Source organism: Artibeus jamaicensis, unplaced genomic scaffold (assembly GCF_021234435.1).
Source record: "Artibeus jamaicensis isolate MK-2021 breed Jamaican fruit bat unplaced genomic scaffold, CSHL_Jam_final contig_851, whole genome shotgun sequence".
In the NCBI taxonomy this organism is placed as follows: domain Eukaryota; kingdom Metazoa; phylum Chordata; class Mammalia; order Chiroptera; family Phyllostomidae; genus Artibeus; species Artibeus jamaicensis.
The window spans coordinates 5,914,902-5,932,035 of record NW_026521986.1 but is presented as its reverse complement, the minus strand read 5'-3'; the positions used below and the strand labels follow the sequence as shown (position 1 = coordinate 5,932,035).

At 48.5% G+C, this 17,134-nt stretch overlaps 2 protein-coding genes across 10 annotated transcripts in view; one reads left to right on the top strand and one right to left on the bottom strand.

Moving 5' to 3' along the window:
* Positions 1-751, top strand: part of ESR2 (estrogen receptor 2) — a 40,155-nt gene extending 39,404 nt beyond the window's left edge. For both annotated transcript variants that reach the window (XM_037159855.2, XM_053673346.1), the window contains one exon: positions 535-751. In XM_037159855.2, the coding sequence (XP_037015750.2) occupies positions 535-733 (199 nt within the window). In that variant the 3' untranslated portion in view covers positions 734-751. The remainder of the gene's footprint in view (positions 1-534) is intronic.
* Positions 752-7,605: 6,854 nt separating this feature from the next.
* Positions 7,606-17,134, bottom strand: part of SYNE2 (spectrin repeat containing nuclear envelope protein 2) — a 287,326-nt gene continuing 277,797 nt past the window's right edge. For 7 of the 8 annotated variants that reach the window (XM_053673375.1, XM_053673368.1, XM_053673370.1 and 4 more), the window contains 9 exons: positions 16,975-17,114; positions 14,920-15,034; positions 13,816-14,018; positions 12,535-12,735; positions 11,557-11,685; positions 10,255-10,446; positions 9,377-9,463; positions 8,892-8,941; positions 7,606-8,647 (listed from right to left, as the gene is read on the bottom strand). In XM_053673375.1, coding sequence (XP_053529350.1) covers positions 8,425-8,647; positions 8,892-8,941; positions 9,377-9,463; positions 10,255-10,446; positions 11,557-11,685; positions 12,535-12,735; positions 13,816-14,018; positions 14,920-15,034; positions 16,975-17,114 — 1,340 coding nt within the window. In that variant the 3' untranslated portion in view covers positions 7,606-8,424. The remainder of the gene's footprint in view (positions 8,648-8,891; positions 8,942-9,376; positions 9,464-10,254; positions 10,447-11,556; positions 11,686-12,534; positions 12,736-13,815; positions 14,019-14,919; positions 15,035-16,974; positions 17,115-17,134) is intronic. The other variant, XM_053673369.1, reaches the window with a different exon arrangement.

Genomic DNA, 17,134 nt, shown 5'->3' with positions numbered 1-17,134 from the left:
CCTAAGTGCAGGCGGCTGTGATGCGCCTGACAGAGAAAACGTGTGTTAGACAAACTTTGTTCCAGTGTGAGCCATAGCGCTGTAGGCTGTGAGTTAAATGTTGAGTCAACAGTGTATATAGCAAGGTGTCTTTAAACAAAAACACGCAGACAACAAGGTTATGAATAACAGGCTGATGCAGATGTGAGCAGAGGTCCTGTAAACCCGTATTTCCCTCCACAACAAAGGTTCAATATCTGCTGACTCAGTGTTGGCGGTAACAATACAGTGTAACTGCCGTGAACAATGAGAATTGTTTGCGCTCTGTGCCAGGTGCTGCCAGACCATTGTGGGTGGTGATGGGACCCAGAGGTCACAGGATGTTGTCCTTGCCCTTAAGTGTAGGTTAGTGAAGGAGCCAGATGCAAAAACCATAGAACAAAGGGCTCTGGGAAGAGTGAGGGCATGGTGAGTTGGTTGTGTTGGGGGAGGGTTCAAAGTTGCTGTGGCCACCTCTCCGGAAGGAATCTCAGTCCTTTTCCCCCCTCCCCACAGTAACAAGGGCATGGAACACCTGCTGAGCATGAAGTGCAAAAACGTGGTCCCTGTGTACGACCTGCTGCTGGAGATGCTCAACGCCCATACCCTTCGTGGGTGTGCTTCCTCCGTCACCGGGTGTGGGTGCAGCCCAGCAGAGAAGAGTAGGAGGGAAGAGGATGCCCAGAACCCCAGTCTCGGTGATGCCCAGCCCTGAGGTGACAGGCTGCAGAGGTCAGAGGCCGGAGCGTGGACTCCAGTGAGAATCGTGAGCCCCGTCGGGACAGGGCAGGCTTCGTCTGTGCAGGTTCTCCTTTAGCTGTGGCGGGTCAGTCCGTACTGTCCTTTCTCGACCTCCCTCGGTCCCAGGCGTCAGGGTGGGAAAGCCAGTTTTCCTTGTTACTCAGGGCTGTGCTGGGCCGCCCAGCATATCAGTGAGGTACTGTTTTTACTCTCCGTCTCTCTTCCACCCGCTGCGGGGGAAATCATAGCAGTTTTGGAGTGAAAGGTGGAAACGTGATCTCGTGGAAGTGCCCGGAGAAGCGAGACTCGGCACCGGCAGGGCCTGGAGTGTGACCTTTGTTGCGTGGCCTTAACTGCCTTTCAGGGCACACCTGGGGGAGCTCTCTCCAACTGCTCGACTGGAGGGCTGAAAACCACGGGGACAACCAGCTAATAGAGGCCCGCAAGGACTGATGTCAGCACCACTGTTCTGCTGGAGGACACAGGCGCTGGAACCCGGGGGCTGTAGTCTTCCCCAGACCCTGCTGCCGTCCTCATTCCCTCGAGACGTGCGTGCAGAGCCTGTGCATTATTTTTTTTGGGTGGGGGGGGTGTTTTGTGCATGTGTGATCGCTTTCACAGAGGACTGTGAAGATTTAAATCTTGCTGTCCCTGGAATTGCCCTTCCTTAAAAACTCTCCCATCCCAAGGGGCCCAGCGTGGGTGCGGAAGAAAGGTCCTGTGTTTGCAGGAATAGGGCTTATGTTGGGGGTACGGGGGACAGCAGTGCCCTCCAGGGCAGCCATGGCCATCCAGAGGCCAGGCTGTGTGTGCAAGGCACACTGTTCCAGGGAAGGGTGACAGCTAGTGTGTCAAGTTCAGGGTTGAACTGTGCAGACTTGATAAGCACACCATTTGAACAAGACCTGGTTTGTGAATTCTTCGTAGAAAAGAGAGTATTTAGTAATTATTTATAGCAAGAAAGAATTCTTTTATGTCCTCGGGCTCTTTTAAAATATTTTCTTATGGAATATTTATATGGTGGACTGGGTGAAATAGAAACTTAGTAAAAGATCAGTTCTTATTCCAAGTGAAACATAAATGTGAAACCATGATAAAGCACCTCAAATGACAATTTTAAGTTTTTAAAAATGAACATTTTCATACAAAATTTCAGGAACATAGTGAATGCATAAAATGAGTTATATCTGTTTTGAAAGTGAGCAATTAAATAATCATGTGCGATTTTTGTGGTTTTAAAAAATTAGCTTGGGATATGAAATTAAACACATTTTCTTTTTGCAAATAGGTTCACTTTGGCCAGCACATTCTGTATTTACTAAGTCATTAGGACAATTCAGTGTTATAAAGGTCAGTTTCTGCTAGTGAGACCTTGAATAAGTCTTAATTTTGCTATCAGTGCAATTTTACCAAGACTGGAGCCCGTTTCAGAAACGCCTGGTCATCGGAGCGTGGCTAAGGGACGCACCACTGTCCGTCTGCCGAGTGGTCTGAGATTATTCTCAGTGGCTCAGCGTCACAGCCTTGGTGAGATTCAGCACAGGAAGCAGGTTTAATTTTATGGGGACCAGGGGACCCGTGTTATCCAGGTCCATTTTCTTTCTTTCTGGACAGCTTAGGAACCCCCGCAACAAGCAGAGGCTGAGTGGGAAGTGGGAGGCAAAGAAGGTGGCCTGGAACAATTATTTGCCAGTGAAATTCCCTTCGTTGTATTTGTAAAAGCGATGACAGGTTTAAACAAAACAAAGCACAAAACAAGGTCCAACCCATTGCCACATTGGTAGGTGGTGACGTTCTTTTGATTGTATTTTGATGCCCGAGGTGGGCACCAGGCTGGACCCAGGTGTCCGCGCTCCCTCCTCTGCTAAGTCCTGTGCTGGTCCCGACTGGTGTGTGCTCTTAGGGACACTCGACAGTGCCCCTGGCTCATGGTTTTCGCAGACCCTCCGGCATGGTTGGTCCAGGCTGCCGCTCTCACTGCACGTGGGTTTGGCCCACCAGCAGGACGTAACGTTTGGTCATTTCCTGTTGGCTCAGGTCTCACCTGTGTGTGCGGGGGATGCAGGTCATCGCTCCACCCGAGAAGCCTCCCCAGGACTGTCTGAGACTGGGGCTGGGCCAAGCAGGCTGTTGAGATAACGTGGTCTACAGTTTAAAGGCGTTTTTTTTTGGTTTTTGTTTTCAATATTCTAGGGCCTTTTACCCTTCAGATGAGTGTTTTGAGTCTCTATGTCCATCTGCCCCAGAAATGTCCTCTAACGCATTTCTAAGAAGAAACCAGCGTGCAAGGTCAGGCTGCCATTTTTACATGTTACGCATAACATGTAAAGATTAACCATTTCTTCTTCTTTTTTTTTTTAGAATATATTATTTATGTTTAGAGAGAGGGCAAGGGAGGGAGGGTGGGAGGGAGAGAAACCTCAGTGTGTGGTTGCCTCCCGTGCCTCCTACTGGGGGACCTGCCAGCAACCCTTTGGTTCACAGGCTGGCACTCAATTCACTGAGCCACACCAGCCAGGGCAGTCAGTTTTTAAAAATAGTGCTTTGTTTTAGATGTTTTTTTGGAGGGTGTCCATCCCTCAGAATGGTCCATGGGGAACTTAAAATTCTCCCATAGCTATGCGAGGATTTCAGTGGTTTTAAGTTCACTGACAAGGAGTGAGCTGGGGGGCATAGGGTCTGGCAGCTATAAACAGAAATCGAATATTGAAAAACAACCCACCCAACTACGCTTTATACGCGATGGGAAAGGGATCCTCAGCTCCGTCAGACTCGTGTGGCCAGATTCCTGTCCTGCATTTTGATGTATAATACGACTTAATTTGTGGGAAATGAGATTTGGGCCTAATTTCAAACACAAGCGTCTACTATGGAGTCATATAAACAGATTTCAATTATGAATAATTACCATGGAATATTCTTTAATACAGAGGACACTGGGACAGAGTGTTCACTCGGGTGTCTGGGAGAGAGCTGGCAGTCCCTATAGAGGACCCGCGTGGGCACGCGCTGGGGCCCGGGCTGGGACCCGCGGCAGTGCCGGTGCCGCAGTTTTCACGCCGGTCCAGCTGCCTCGCCCGCCGGCCCCACCCCTTCCATCGTGTGCTCACTGGCCCTCAGGGCCGCCTAGAGGATTCCAAAATAATTTGGAAAAGATTTTTCTTGAAACATTGAGGGAGGAGCAAAAGATTATTAATCGCCAGCCTAATAACAATAGATGTGGAGGTTAATTGTATTAAAAACAAAGCAGCACAGAACTGAAAGCTCTGCAGAGAGAGAGTCTGTATTTGGGTCACTTCACCTCCTGACTCAGCTGGAGGGGCAGTTATTTGGGATTTCGGTAAAAAAAAAAAACTAGTTACCAGTTCTTGGCAGAGCAACATTATACATTCATTGGTATAAGCTACGTTGAAACAATTCTAGAATTTTTTGGCTTGTGACGGTTGAGTTTGTTATTTAAATCTGCTAAGGGGCTTGCCTTTATTGACACCTTTTCAAATTCAAGGTTGAACCTTCAGTTTATAGGTCTGTTTTTGAAACATTTTTATTTGGTAAGATTTCACACATTTATTTAAGTCACTAAAAATCTTTTAAAAACACACCAAAGGTTATGTTAAGGAAACGGTAAAGACACTTTATTGCCTAAAATGATACGTGTCTGAGGAACCTTCACTGTGTGCCAGACGTGGTCTCGTACGCCCACAGTCCTCATAATGATCACTGTTGCGGTCTTTTCCCGGCTGTGGGAACTACAGAGAACAAGCAGACTTGCTGTCACACAGAGAAAGCGACAGAACTGAACACAGGCAGTCGAAGTGCTGCAAGTTACCAAGCAGTTTAACTAGTTAAAAAAAAAAAACCCTAAAGACAGACAGGTTTAGACGGAAGCACCCACCCACCAAGGGCAACCTGACAAGCATGGCTGCTTCGGATTAGGTGGGGCCTGCTTGTGGCACCCCGCCCCCCTTTCCCAAACAACCCTGCAGACACAGAAGTAAAGTAAAGCCCAGAGGGGTAAACTGACCTGCTCAAGGTCGATAAAACTACACCTGGCAAAGCTGAGAACAGAATTCAAGTCTCCTGCTTGCCTGGCTCGCACTGTCCCTGTTGCAGGACTTGCTTCTGTAGGAGTCTGCTGCTTGAACTGGACTTCAGTCACGGAGAGACAGCGAAATTACAGCTGCCCTTAGATCCTACCCTCTCAGCTTCGATGGGGTCGCGTAAACCGCTACAGAATAGCAGTCGTGACAGGTGGAAAAAATGAGATGAATTTTTGTTGTTCCCTGCCTCCCATCCCGGGCTCACCAGCTGGCAGGTGGTACTGCTGTCATGTCCTTCTGGTACTGCTTTCCTCAGGTGCAACGCCCTGGAAATTCACTGTATTTTTTGGACTATAAGATGCACCCCCCCATCATGGTAGTTAATGCTGTTGTGTTCTGTTTACATTTATATTGGTGAAATATTATGTTATTAAATATTTTTTAAAATAAATTTATCTTTAGAGGGGAAGGGAAGGAGAGAGGGAGAGAAATATCAGTGTATGGTTGCCTCTCATGTGTCCCCTCCTGGGAACTGGCCTGCAACCCAGGCATGTGCCCTGACTGGGAATCGAACCACAACTGTGTGGTTCTCAGGCCCACGCTCAATCCACTGAGCTACACCAGCCAGGTGTTATTAAATATCTTACCACATTTTTTGCTTCAAAATTTTTTCCCTATATTCCTCTTTTAAAACCTAGGTGCGTCTTATGGTCTGAAAAAATACGGTACCCATGAAAAACCCTCACACTTTTAGGCATTAATGCTTCCCTGTGGAATCTGTTTTCCTACAGTGTGAAAAACATGCCACTTATTCTTTGTAGCTCTGGAAGCTGCTGGAATTCGGGCTCTAGTGGCAGCTCTAAGGCTACGCTTTCTCTGTGATACGTGACCTTCTTATAACCCTTTCTGTGGCTTGGAGTCAAGGCTCCTCCTCTCCTGAATTCCAGGGATCCCGCCCACCCGTGGGCCGTTCTGTGGTGCTGGGTTTCCTCCGTGGAGGTGCTGGGTTTCCTCTGTGGGGAGGGCAAAGGTCGGCCGAGGCCGGCCTGGAACCGCCTCCTGCTGACTGCACGGCCGTGGCGCCGCATGTTCTTCTGTGCTGGGTGTCGAGGCGCCGGGATGCTCGGTCCTGTAACCTCACTGTTTGGTGGTCCTGTGTGTCTCAGAGCCTGTTGGCCGGCTGTCACTTGTCATTTTTTTTCAGATGAACGCTTTGTACCATTAGCAGGCTTTAAACCTGGGCCTTTGTACAAATGAACATTTGCTGTTGTGTGAGAGAAGATTTTGAGGTCTGCTTTCCATTCCTCCAGGTACTACTTTTTCTTTGCTGGGTCCCTTTAATGTCTATGGAACTGCTGCAGAAAGAAGTTCAATGTCACATAAGCTAAATAAAGTGTTTTTCATAATTTTGGTTTTGAAAGTATTCGTTGGGGCTTGAGTATAAGAACTTTCAGTGATCAGGCGAAGTAGTGTTCCTATTCTATACCGAATTCTATTCTGTTTTAGGTTTGCAGAGCCCTTTAAGAATTTGATGAAAACCACGGACACTCTTCCTGGAAAAAGGTACACAAAGTGCTTGCAGAGAATTTGCGGAGTTAAGAATCTCTGATTTAGCTGCAGTAGACTTTGTAATCTCACACTGATGAATTACGACCACAGGTGCCCTGTGAGCGCAAGTAAAGTGAGGCCCACGAACAGAAATGTATTTATAAACTTGGGTAGATTTTCTGTAATTCTCTCATCTGAGTCAGTCAGTGTCACAGCCTGCTTTAAGGATGGGGAGATCATTCATTCTTGCCGAAGTTATCTTCATGCAAGAGTCACGCGAACATTCCCATGGGTTGGGGGATGTGAAACCCTGACAACGTACAGCCGATTATCGTTTACCAAGCCTTTAGGACCAACACTGAATGCTGAGTGAAGAAAGGCTTCCCTGGCATGGGGCAGGGTTTATCCTGAGAATTAACAGCACCTTCCTCACTTTGATTTGCCCCAGGGACCCTCCTTAAGGGCAGAAAAGGTCTCTAGAACAGTCACTGCTTTGGGCTGGAAGAGGAGGTAGAGATTCTTCTGCCTTTGCATCTGGCAAAACTGGCACGAAGACCTTCTAACCAAGTTTGGGTAACATTTCATTTAAATTTCCCTCTGGGGTTATTGTAATCAATGAAAAGAGGTGAATTATTTTAGAGTTAAAACACTCTGAAGTTACAAGGTAAAAAAGTACTTTTCCTCCCACATCACTAAATTGAAATGGATTCCCTTTGGCTGGTCCCTTTCTGTGAAGCTGCTCGTGAACCGCTGCACCCCAAGGATATGGGATCCCCAGAAGCGGCGCCTCTGCTGAAAGGCTGAGCTTCCTTGGCTTCCCTGGAGACTGAGACTGCTGTTGAGTCATTGGTGTCTCCCAAGGTGCAGGTTAGGAGCGATTAACGAGGAACTGGTTCAAAAACTCCCCATCACTGTCTTTGTTGAGGAAAGTAGGCAGTGGAGGTGGGGCTCATGCAGAGCAGAGGGCTCCGCCTGCAGCAGGAGTCAAACGTTGTTAACTTCGGAGCGGGGCTGGGACTAGACTAATCCTGGTGACAGCACCCGTCCTGTGCCACCTTCCACACCAGGCTGCCCTCAGTGTGGCCTGCAGCACCGCGGGGCACACACCGGGTACCTGCGCATTTGTACAAGGGAGTAGGTTTCTAGGTCTCAGAATTAAAACCCACCAACCCTTCCTAATGGTTTAAAAATAATTTTTGTTCTCTGGAAGGTCACACGTACTCTAGCTGCTCTGTAATATAATCCAGCACAACAAAAGTATGGCTATTTCTTTGTTTTATTGAGAAACATCCGAGTTGTACATATGACAAACAGCTTCAGGTATCTGCACCAACCCCCCCTCTGGCCAAACAGTTAACACCTGAAGCATCCATCACTTTAAATGTGAAAAGTCTTATAAAATTAACTTACAAAAATGTCCCTAAAAGTATGTAGTTTGGCATTTACTGTACATTAGTCAAAAGCTCAAGCTAAAATCTGATATTCTTAAAAAAAATCAAAGTTTACATTCATACAGATTCAGCATTGTTAAAAAAATATGCACAAATAACCACATCCATGCAATATAATTTCTTTAAAAATTTAAAGCAATATAAAAGAGCAGACCTAAGTACTGAACTGAACATTTTGGTTTATAACCTGTAGATCAAGATTGCTAGCTGCTTGAATTCTAAACATTTAAAATGATTGTTTCAATCAGCCAAGAGTGCATGTGAGTTTCTGAACCATTTCCAAGGCGGAATCTGCCTGCTTGTTTCTAGAAAATATACTATGTGATGAATACTACTGCTCATTCGACTGCATCAGCTACATTTTAATAATGCTGTTTTACAAATAAATCAGAATTCACAAAGTGCTTGGCTCTTCAGGAAACTGCAGTTCCCAGAGATCCCAAAACCAGTCAAGTAGCTTTGCCGCACTGCTCAGGGCAACAGCTGCCCTGGGCCCCGAGGGAGTCGTCGGCAGCAGGTCCCTGACCGAGCTACTGCTCAGTCACTCATGGGTTGGTCTGCAGCCGGGAGCTGGGCATGCGAGTAAACAGGCTGGCGGGACGGTGCTGCTGGCCAGGCTGAGCCCCCTATGTGGGGGGTGGCCCATTGGTGTACCTCAGCATGGGGTAGAAGGACCTCGCAAAGTTGTTGGCCTGCGTGCAGCTGTAGTCCTCTTCGGAGGAGGGCAGCAGGCAGGCCAGGAGCAGCAGCAGCAGGAGGAGCAGCTGCAGGGGCAGTGCTACCCGGAACACCCGGGCGAGGAAGGAGCGCTGTGGCCTCGAGCTGCCTGCGTCAGCGGGGCTGGGCACCCTGTCAAGTACAGGTTGAGAGCTCATCAGGAGGTTCCAGAGGCAAAACCCACTCCGTTACCTGACCTCCTGCTTACGTAAGTAAGACAACCAGGACATGAGAATACAATGGGGCCAACTGCTGGGGCTTAGGTTTGGAAGAGAAGCCCAATGCCTTCCAGATAGAAAACCGGGTTTTTATAAAGACCTTGACACTGGCATTGGCAAGACTGGGGAGGCGAGTGTGTGGAATGCAGTGCTATTACCTGCTGTCGGTCTTGTTCTTGCCTTTTGTTGTTCTCTCTGCTCCAGACTGCTGGATAAAAATAATGAATGCGGTTAGTGAGCTGAATGTAGTTTAGTTCTATCAATAATGAAACAGCCTTCCTTTTTAAATTATATACCTTCCTGAGGTAGGCTTCCTGATAAGATTTTGAGACGACAGTAATACATATGACCTTAAACTCTATGAGGTGAGAAATAACTGGGTTCATCGGTCTGTTGTTGACAGAGATTAGGAAGCCTCTTTAATGCTAGAAGGGCTCCCGTCTTACACCACCCACTTCAGCCCCAAGGAGAAGCCGACTAAGAGACAGCCTTTGAGTTACATGTAAAAAAAAAAAAACCACCTTAGGAGTAAGCCTTTCCACACTGACCAGCAATGTATGGTGCCATGTTATCCCAAGTTCCTGCCATCTCAGTGACTGAAAAATCACCAGGGCAGTTCCCGCAGCAGGAAGGGGCCTCTCACCTTCGCCCGGGAAGCTGGCCCCAGCGCTGCTGCAGGCTGCTCTCCAGAGTCTGCCTCGTCCAGGCTGGGCAGAGCCGGGTCTGGGATCTGAAATCCACAGCACAAGGGTTCATTCGGTTCAGGGAAATCAGCGACTATTCAGGCGTCCTGAATAGTCTCAACAGCACAAAGATGTGCTTCATGCAGAGTCTTCCTCGCACTGTCTTATCCTCCCGCAGCCCAGATCTTCCCAGAAGAGGGGCCTCTATTTCTCACTTCCAGCTCTAACGGACTTTTTGAGGCAAAAGGGAATGTAAACAAGGCCTGCCTTTTGCATTAAAAACCCATAGCACACGCTAGGGGAGACTGAGTTCAGCAGCAGCAAGAGGGACAGAAATAGTTGGCAGTGAGTTTGAGGGAAGTGACCACCGAGACAACGTAGTCTTGGTTGTACAGGGTGAAATATGTACTCTATGGCGGGGCCGGTTTGGGGACTCGTTTCTTCTGTGTTGGCACACATTTAAAGATCAGAAAGTAGACAAACAACACAGTGGTCAGAAGAGTGACCAGGACAAAAAAGAGAACTTAAAAAGTGTGGCACATGAGAAACGTGAAGGCTTGAGTTTCTTCCACATGAAGGCAAGACAGAAAAGATAGAAGGATTAGACTTGTTTTTAAATAATCCAGCCATACGAATGGAAAGTCATCCTGGTTATATTCCTCTTACGACTGATCAAACAGCTTCAAAGAGTTTATGTAACTTTTTAAGGCTCCATAGCCAGAGAGGGGGTAGGACAAGACTCTGCTCCGGTGGCATGCCAACAGCAAGGCTGCAACCCTGCTTGGCTGTTTGCAGCTAAGATGACATCTTTATATTCAAAAGTCACAATGGGACTCACCTGGCTTCCCTGCAAGGACATTAAGTCTTGGGACACTTGCCCAAGTAACTGTTTGAGTTTCTTCTCGATGACGTGAACCTTCTCTTCGGCCTCAATGTAGTCGTCTCCATGCCCCTTGGTAAGAAGGCTGTCTGAAATCTCTTGCAAGGTGTTGACTTGAGGTTGACGTTCCACTAGCTCCTTTTCCAGTTGCTAAAAACAAGGGGTGAAACAGTTTATCCAAAGGGAAGCTAGTGGGGCTGGATGAGGCTTTGTCACTCATCCAGGATGAATGGTGGGTGGTGCTCCAGAACCTTCTCCTCTTGCCTCTCTGCCCTCAAGCCCAGCATCACTCAGAGAGCGAGCCGGTGACCCCCTGACCCTGTTTTTTACTCCTCCTTATTCTGGAGACAATTATGTTGCTGCAGGAGTCAGAGGAAAGAAGTGAGAGAAGACGAGGCCCTTATCATTAATGGCAGGAGGTCAAGGGAAACTCTAAAGTGGACTAACTGAGAAGCAGCAGCGGAAGCAAACGATTTAGAAACAGAGGAAGCTGGTGAGTTCACCTGGGTTGTTGAGGGTGGTTATCTTGCTCACTGTCCAGTATGGCAGCCACTAGACAACATGTGGTATTTAAGTTTAAATTACTGAAAACGAAAAGTTCACTTTCAGTCAAAATAGCTTCATTCCAAGTGCCCGGTAGCTACCTGTGGCTAGTAGCTATCATACTAGGCAGAGCGCATACAGAACATTCATGGGACAGTGCTACCCTGGAAAGCATGGCTTTACAAAGATTTTAGAACAAAAAAAGTTTTTTAAACAGCAACCAGGAACATTTTGATTAAATTTTAAATATTTAAAATTAAACCACATAAACATGTGGACAAAAATGTCACCTTGAGTGCGAGGTTTCATGTTAACGTGTTAGTGAAATAAATGGATGAACACACAAGTCCCCTCCACACAGTAAGACTTTTCTGTAAAGTGGATGGAGAGACTCACACATGCGGACAGCTGAGCTGGGTTATTTCCTCCAAATGAGCCATATTCACAAGGGAAAAGTAATACTCCGGCTGGCCTTAAGTTTCTCAGGGTATTGCTAGATATACCTCTGTCCCCAACTCCTGAGCCTTGTAGACTTCCTGCTCTTGGCCTTAACTTTTCATCCTTGCAGGTCATCCTGCTTCAGAACTACAAAGGGACGCTCAGTAGACAGCCGTCGGCGCTACTGTTTTCAGAAACCCTGGGGGAGGCCACCTCAGTACTGACCTCCTGCCAGAGGCCGGTGGTAGTGCAGAGCCCTTCAGAGAGGGGAGAACTCACCCTGAGCTCCTCCTGCCACCCCAGCAGAGCCTGGGGGCCCGCCTCCGGGTCAGTGAGCTGAGCCTTCTGCCTCCGGCTCTCGGCATTCGCTAACCACAGGAGCAGGTTTTGACTCAGCTGGTGGAAGTCCTTAAAAAACAACACACATCGTAACACCGACCTTTCGCAAAACTGAGAAGGTGTGAGTGCTATTTCTAGCCCATCAGAGTCATTTGCTCGTCTTATCTAGTGAATAAAAGGGCCCCCAAACAAGGGAAGGAACAAGCCCTTGGCACAGCCTCTGGAGGCAGGGCGGGTTTTGCCAGGTGAAGAGTGCTGACAGAGAGGTGGGCCTTCAGAACGACCCCTCTGGTAGGACACAGGGGGCTGCACACATCACGCAACAAACATGCTGGGTTCAGTGGCTGAAAGTGACAAGCTGATAGGGACAGGGCTGCCTGTGGGCTTAGTGGTGACTCATGTTTCCCAAGATGGGGTCAGAGGTAACACGGGCTGCGGTGACAGGCATGCAGGGCTAAGAGAACTTTGTGAAGGAGACACTAAAATGATTCCCATTTTTCAGATGACAACATTGGATCCAGAGGGTTCAATGGTTTGCCCAGAGTCACACAGCTACTATAGGCTGCAGGGCAGGCTGACTGGCTCCTTGTTCGAGGGCCAGGTGTCGTCTTCACTTTGCTATACAGCTGTGCTGGCAAAAGGACAGAGGCGGGGCAATGCTGGAGCGGCATCTCTGACCGCCGGAGCCTCACACCACGCGTGGGCCTGGCCAACACAGCAGGAGAGGCCGGCGCCAGGCCTCTGAGACAGCAGGTGGGTCTCTTCGGAAACAAGTGGTAAAGCACACGTTTCCTAACACAAGCCATATTTGGCTGGGCCAGAGCAGCTTGACGATGATAAAAATATCTGCTGCTCCCACCCACGTGGGCCTGGCCGTGCCCAGGACTGGGCCTCGGGTGCCGGCTGTGGGCGGCGTACCTGGCACTGCATGAGCGACTGCCGTAAGCCCTCTCTCCGGCTCTCCACAGCACCCAGCGCCGTGTCCCAGCGCTGCCTCAGCCGGCCGATTCGCTCCTGCAGCTCTCTGGACTCTGCGCTCCCAGTCTGCAGGAATTCCTTGCCGTTCACGTCGACAGAGACCAGCAAAGGCTTGTAGGTGTCAAAGGCTTTTAATATCTCCTACCACGGAAGAAGACGCTGGGTGAAGCACTCTGAAGACAGTGATTTGGGGCTCATTTTGAACCTCTGTGGGGAACAGATCTTCCAAACACTTCTCCAGGCTGAGGCCACAGAAACAAGAACGACCTTGCCTGTGACTGGCTGGGAAGCATCAGGTGGGGGGAGCTGCCTTACAAGGTCAGTGAACTTGGCCGGCCAGGCTGAGTGGCGGCCTGTCTCCCGGGAGGCCAGCCTAACCAGAGGCCAACTCAACGGGTCCTCCTGAGCTCCAGGTGACTTACTAACATTTCTGGACCAGATTAAGTCTTCCAGATGAAGTACACTTAGTTATCCTGCGTTTGCCCCTCAGTATCATAGAAGTATAGTTCCTTAGGATGAATGGCTACCTCTAATATACAGGGTCCAGCACAAATAATGCCCCTTTTTAATTACAAAATCATAAGCATGTCATTCTGTAACATAACACTATTACACTCAAGCATACCATATGACATTTTCGGTGAAATGTTCAAATTAAAACTATAAATTATTACAGCCATATTATATTATCCTACCAACCACACTCAAGCACGCCTTACTTCTTCTGGACCCTGTATTAATGCACAAGACAACAGTACTAATACGAAGGCTGCCTGGACCCCTTGGCTCCAAGCCCCCATCCCCGGTCCCTGGCTGGGCATCCGTAGGTGAAGGCTGAATGTGTGTGTGACAGATCCTAACCACGTAGCAGAGTAACCAGAGCAGGCCACAGAATTCATCAGTGCGGGAGCCGGGCCTCCTCCCCACCCTCAACGCTCCACCAGCTGTTCGGCTGCACGGTTTAGATGACGCTGCTTCTCAGTGGCCACTAGCACCTCCCTAAGAGCCCACAGCTGCCTCTGCAGTCGGAGCTCTCGGGCACTGGGCATCTGAGAGATACCCGCCCAGCACTGGGCTGAACTTGGGGACCATCCGTAGATGCTCTTCTGAATGAAAACAAAGACCTGCATCCGGGTCCTTCTGCCAGGAAGAGACTGACAGCACCGGCCAGCATCTGCATGGGCTCTCGGAATCCCTCTTCCGCTCCCCCCTCTGACTTACCTTCAGGCTCTTCACTCTGAGTTCCATTTCCTGGATATCAGAGGGAGGCACGGCCGTGTTTAATGTTTCTAGCTCTGCTTCGGTTTTTTTCAGCCAGGTGGTAATGTCGCTGATATCAGAGTTCAGCTGCTGCAAGTCTTTTTTTATTCTGAGTTTCTTGTGAAGTTCTTGCGCTTGAATCAGCTCCCATCTGTCAAAGGCACCTGGGATAAAAAGCAGCAATCAGGCAAACGAATTTCTCTGCCTCCAACTAATTCAGGGTCAGGGTGCTTAGACGGATAGGGGATGCTCTTCGCCACGGGCTCGGCACTTGGGACTCCTCATGTTCCCTGGAGTGTGGGAGGGCAGGCTTCCCTTGCTCTTTGTTCAAGGGCAGCACGAGGCAGCTCGCTGGGGAGGAGACCCAGCATGTTACCGATCAGCATTTCGGTTCAGGCCATTTTCAGGGTCCTTTCTCCTCTGGTCTGTGAACGATCAGGCTGGTGCTATCAGCCTGACTTTAGACTTAGTTGAGTAATTATTTGTATAATCACTGAAGTGGGCTTGTGAGGAGACACCTGACTCATCTCTTTGATGAGCATCTTCCTTTGTCTTATCTTTAAAAACAAATGAAGTCACGGAAACATACGCTTCCTTATCTTAGACTCATTTTGTCTATATTTAAGAACAGATTTTTAAAAAGGATTTTATTTATTTTATTTTTTGACAGAGGGGGGAAGGAAGAAGGGGAGGGAAACATCAATGTGTGGTTGCCTCTCACTCACCCCCTACTGGGGACCTGGCCTGGAACCCAGCCATGTGCCCTGACTAGGAATCAAACCAGTGACCCTTTGTTTCACAGGCTGGTGCTCAATCCACTAAGCCACACCAGCCAGGGCTTCAGAATAGTTTTGAAAGTAAAGTGAACGGTCTAGGAATGTGTTCATAAAAACAAGTTAGCTAATTCTTAACTAACAGGGCTGCTATAGGGTAAGTGTAGCAGTTCTGCCGGATTATATAGTTGGCCAATTCCTAATTAACATTCTGTGGAGCCGAGACTTAAATTCCGGACTAACCCCAAACCCAGACTCTACCTCTATCCACCACGGCCTTGTCTGACGGTACCTGACTGCTGCGCCGTTACGGAGGCCGGCCCCTCGTCCTCCTGCTGTGGGCTGCCATTCAAGATGCCTGGGCCTTCTTTGCCACCCTCCGAACCTGGAGATAACAGCAGCTTCACCTAGAATGAGCCAATTTTACATGATCATCTGTAAATTTAGAAGGCCAAAGAGAATCTTGGTGCACGTTGACAGGTAAGAGATGAAGACAGGGGAGCCCTTTCCTTCCAAGGTTCACTTGGTGGAAATACAGGAGCTTAGTGTGTGGCTGGCACTGATGAGCAAGCAAAGCTGATGGCCAAAATGAAGCCTCAGCAAAGGCCCGGGGAGCAGGAGGCAGTGATATGTCAACTTTGGGAATAAAAGGACCAGATTTAATTTTTAAATTGATTTGGAGAGAGGGGGAAGGAGGGCAGGAGGGAGAGAAAGAAACACGGTTTGTGGTTGCACTTATTTAAAATACTCATTGTATGTGCCCTGACTGGAAGATCAGCCCTGCAACCTTGGCCTATCGGGACGACGCTCTAAACAACGGAGCAACCCAGTCAGGGCCTGACTGATTTTGAAGCTTCCTAACACTCCTCACGTGAGCCATGCACAAAGAGTTCAAGCAATTAAAACACTTGAGCTTACCAGACAGTCACTGTGTTAATGGTCCTACAAAACTTTCGCTTTCCCTCCTAGTCACTCTAGAGCTGCAGGTATTACTGTCACCGGGAATCAGAAATGCACAGAGGACAAAACTGCCTCCCAGGGCTGTTTATTACCAAGCATTTGCTCCCTGCTCTTAATACCGTTCCCTGCTCTTCTGCCATCGTAGAACTGATTGAGCTATTACCTCTGGTCTTTCTAAAAATAGATGTATGTTTTTAGAAAAGCCTAGGTTTCTTTGGATTGTGTCTTTATGGCCTATTTGTGTGGAATGAAACAAATTTTAAAAACCTTCAGATTTGTGGTGACATGCCTGATTTCAGATACCAAAAAACGGGTTGAGCTGTAGAAAATGGCCCGCTGGGAACACGGGCACAGTCGCTGGAACTAGAGATGTAAAGCAACCGTGAGGTCTTATTCTGCACAGAGAGGCGGAAGAAAAATGGCAACTGCTTGCTAAGCAAGAGCTTCTTAATTTGGCCCGGACAGTCCCTTATCAAATGACTCTAGTCTGACCCCGTACAGCCAAGGATCCTCTCTGACTACGCAGCCCTATTTAGACACAGGGCATTCTGAGGACCAATCCAGCGATGCTAACACTGCTTCTAGTTTTTCTAAGAGATGGCACTAAAAATGGACAGGACATTTTATTTTAGACTCACTCATCGCTAAGTCTCTGACTGAGAATGACCTGGGGCCAACATTAAATCCTAGGCTGGCTGGCCCCCAACAGCTGCGCAGCCAGGGGCACGCCCGGGTGCCTGTTGCCAGAGGGAACTGTAACTAAGAAGGAACAGTCACTTATGAATGATAACAATCAACCACACACACAGTAGGACGAAATAGGAATAATAATCACAACGGTGACCACTTCTGAGGGCCTTCTTTGTAATTCCATACACACTGATCCTACAACCATTTCGTATGGCACGTTCATCCCCGGGTGAGGCAGGCTTTCAGAGGCAAGTGCTCATCGGCCCAGAGTGATTTATCGGCAGGGCTGGGAATCAAACCCATGTCTACCACAGCACACAGTCAAATTGTACTGGATATGAAGTCAGAATTTTTGAATAGGAAGTGTGATCGAAAGGTAAATATAATGAAGGTTTGGGAGCTGAGCAACAGCTTGGGAAAGCCCACGCTTCCCTTCTCCATCCTCTGCATGGCTGACTGACTCGAGAGCAACAATGGCCGTAATGTCGCGTCTGCCCATGCAAAGGTGGTGGTTGGCCAGAAACCTATCTCTTACTATCGTCAGTTTTCCCACGCTCTAAAGAAGCGGTCCGCTCGGCAGAGGCACCGTCATCCTGGGGAGTGAGCACGCGCTGCATACACCAAAAGGCCTGTCCTGAACAACGTTACCTACTCACTCATGCACTGGGGCGGTCCTCCCAGTGGGGCGAAGACTTACATAGGCTGGTTTATAAGGGGTGCTGGAGTCTGAGGGGTCGGGCTGCACACTCCTGTCGCCTCCCATTTGTTTGTAGTGATGCTTGGGACAGGAAGGACTGTCGGGAACATGCCATGAGTGGCCCTCAGAAATGGATGTACCTGAAAGAAAAATAACAAGT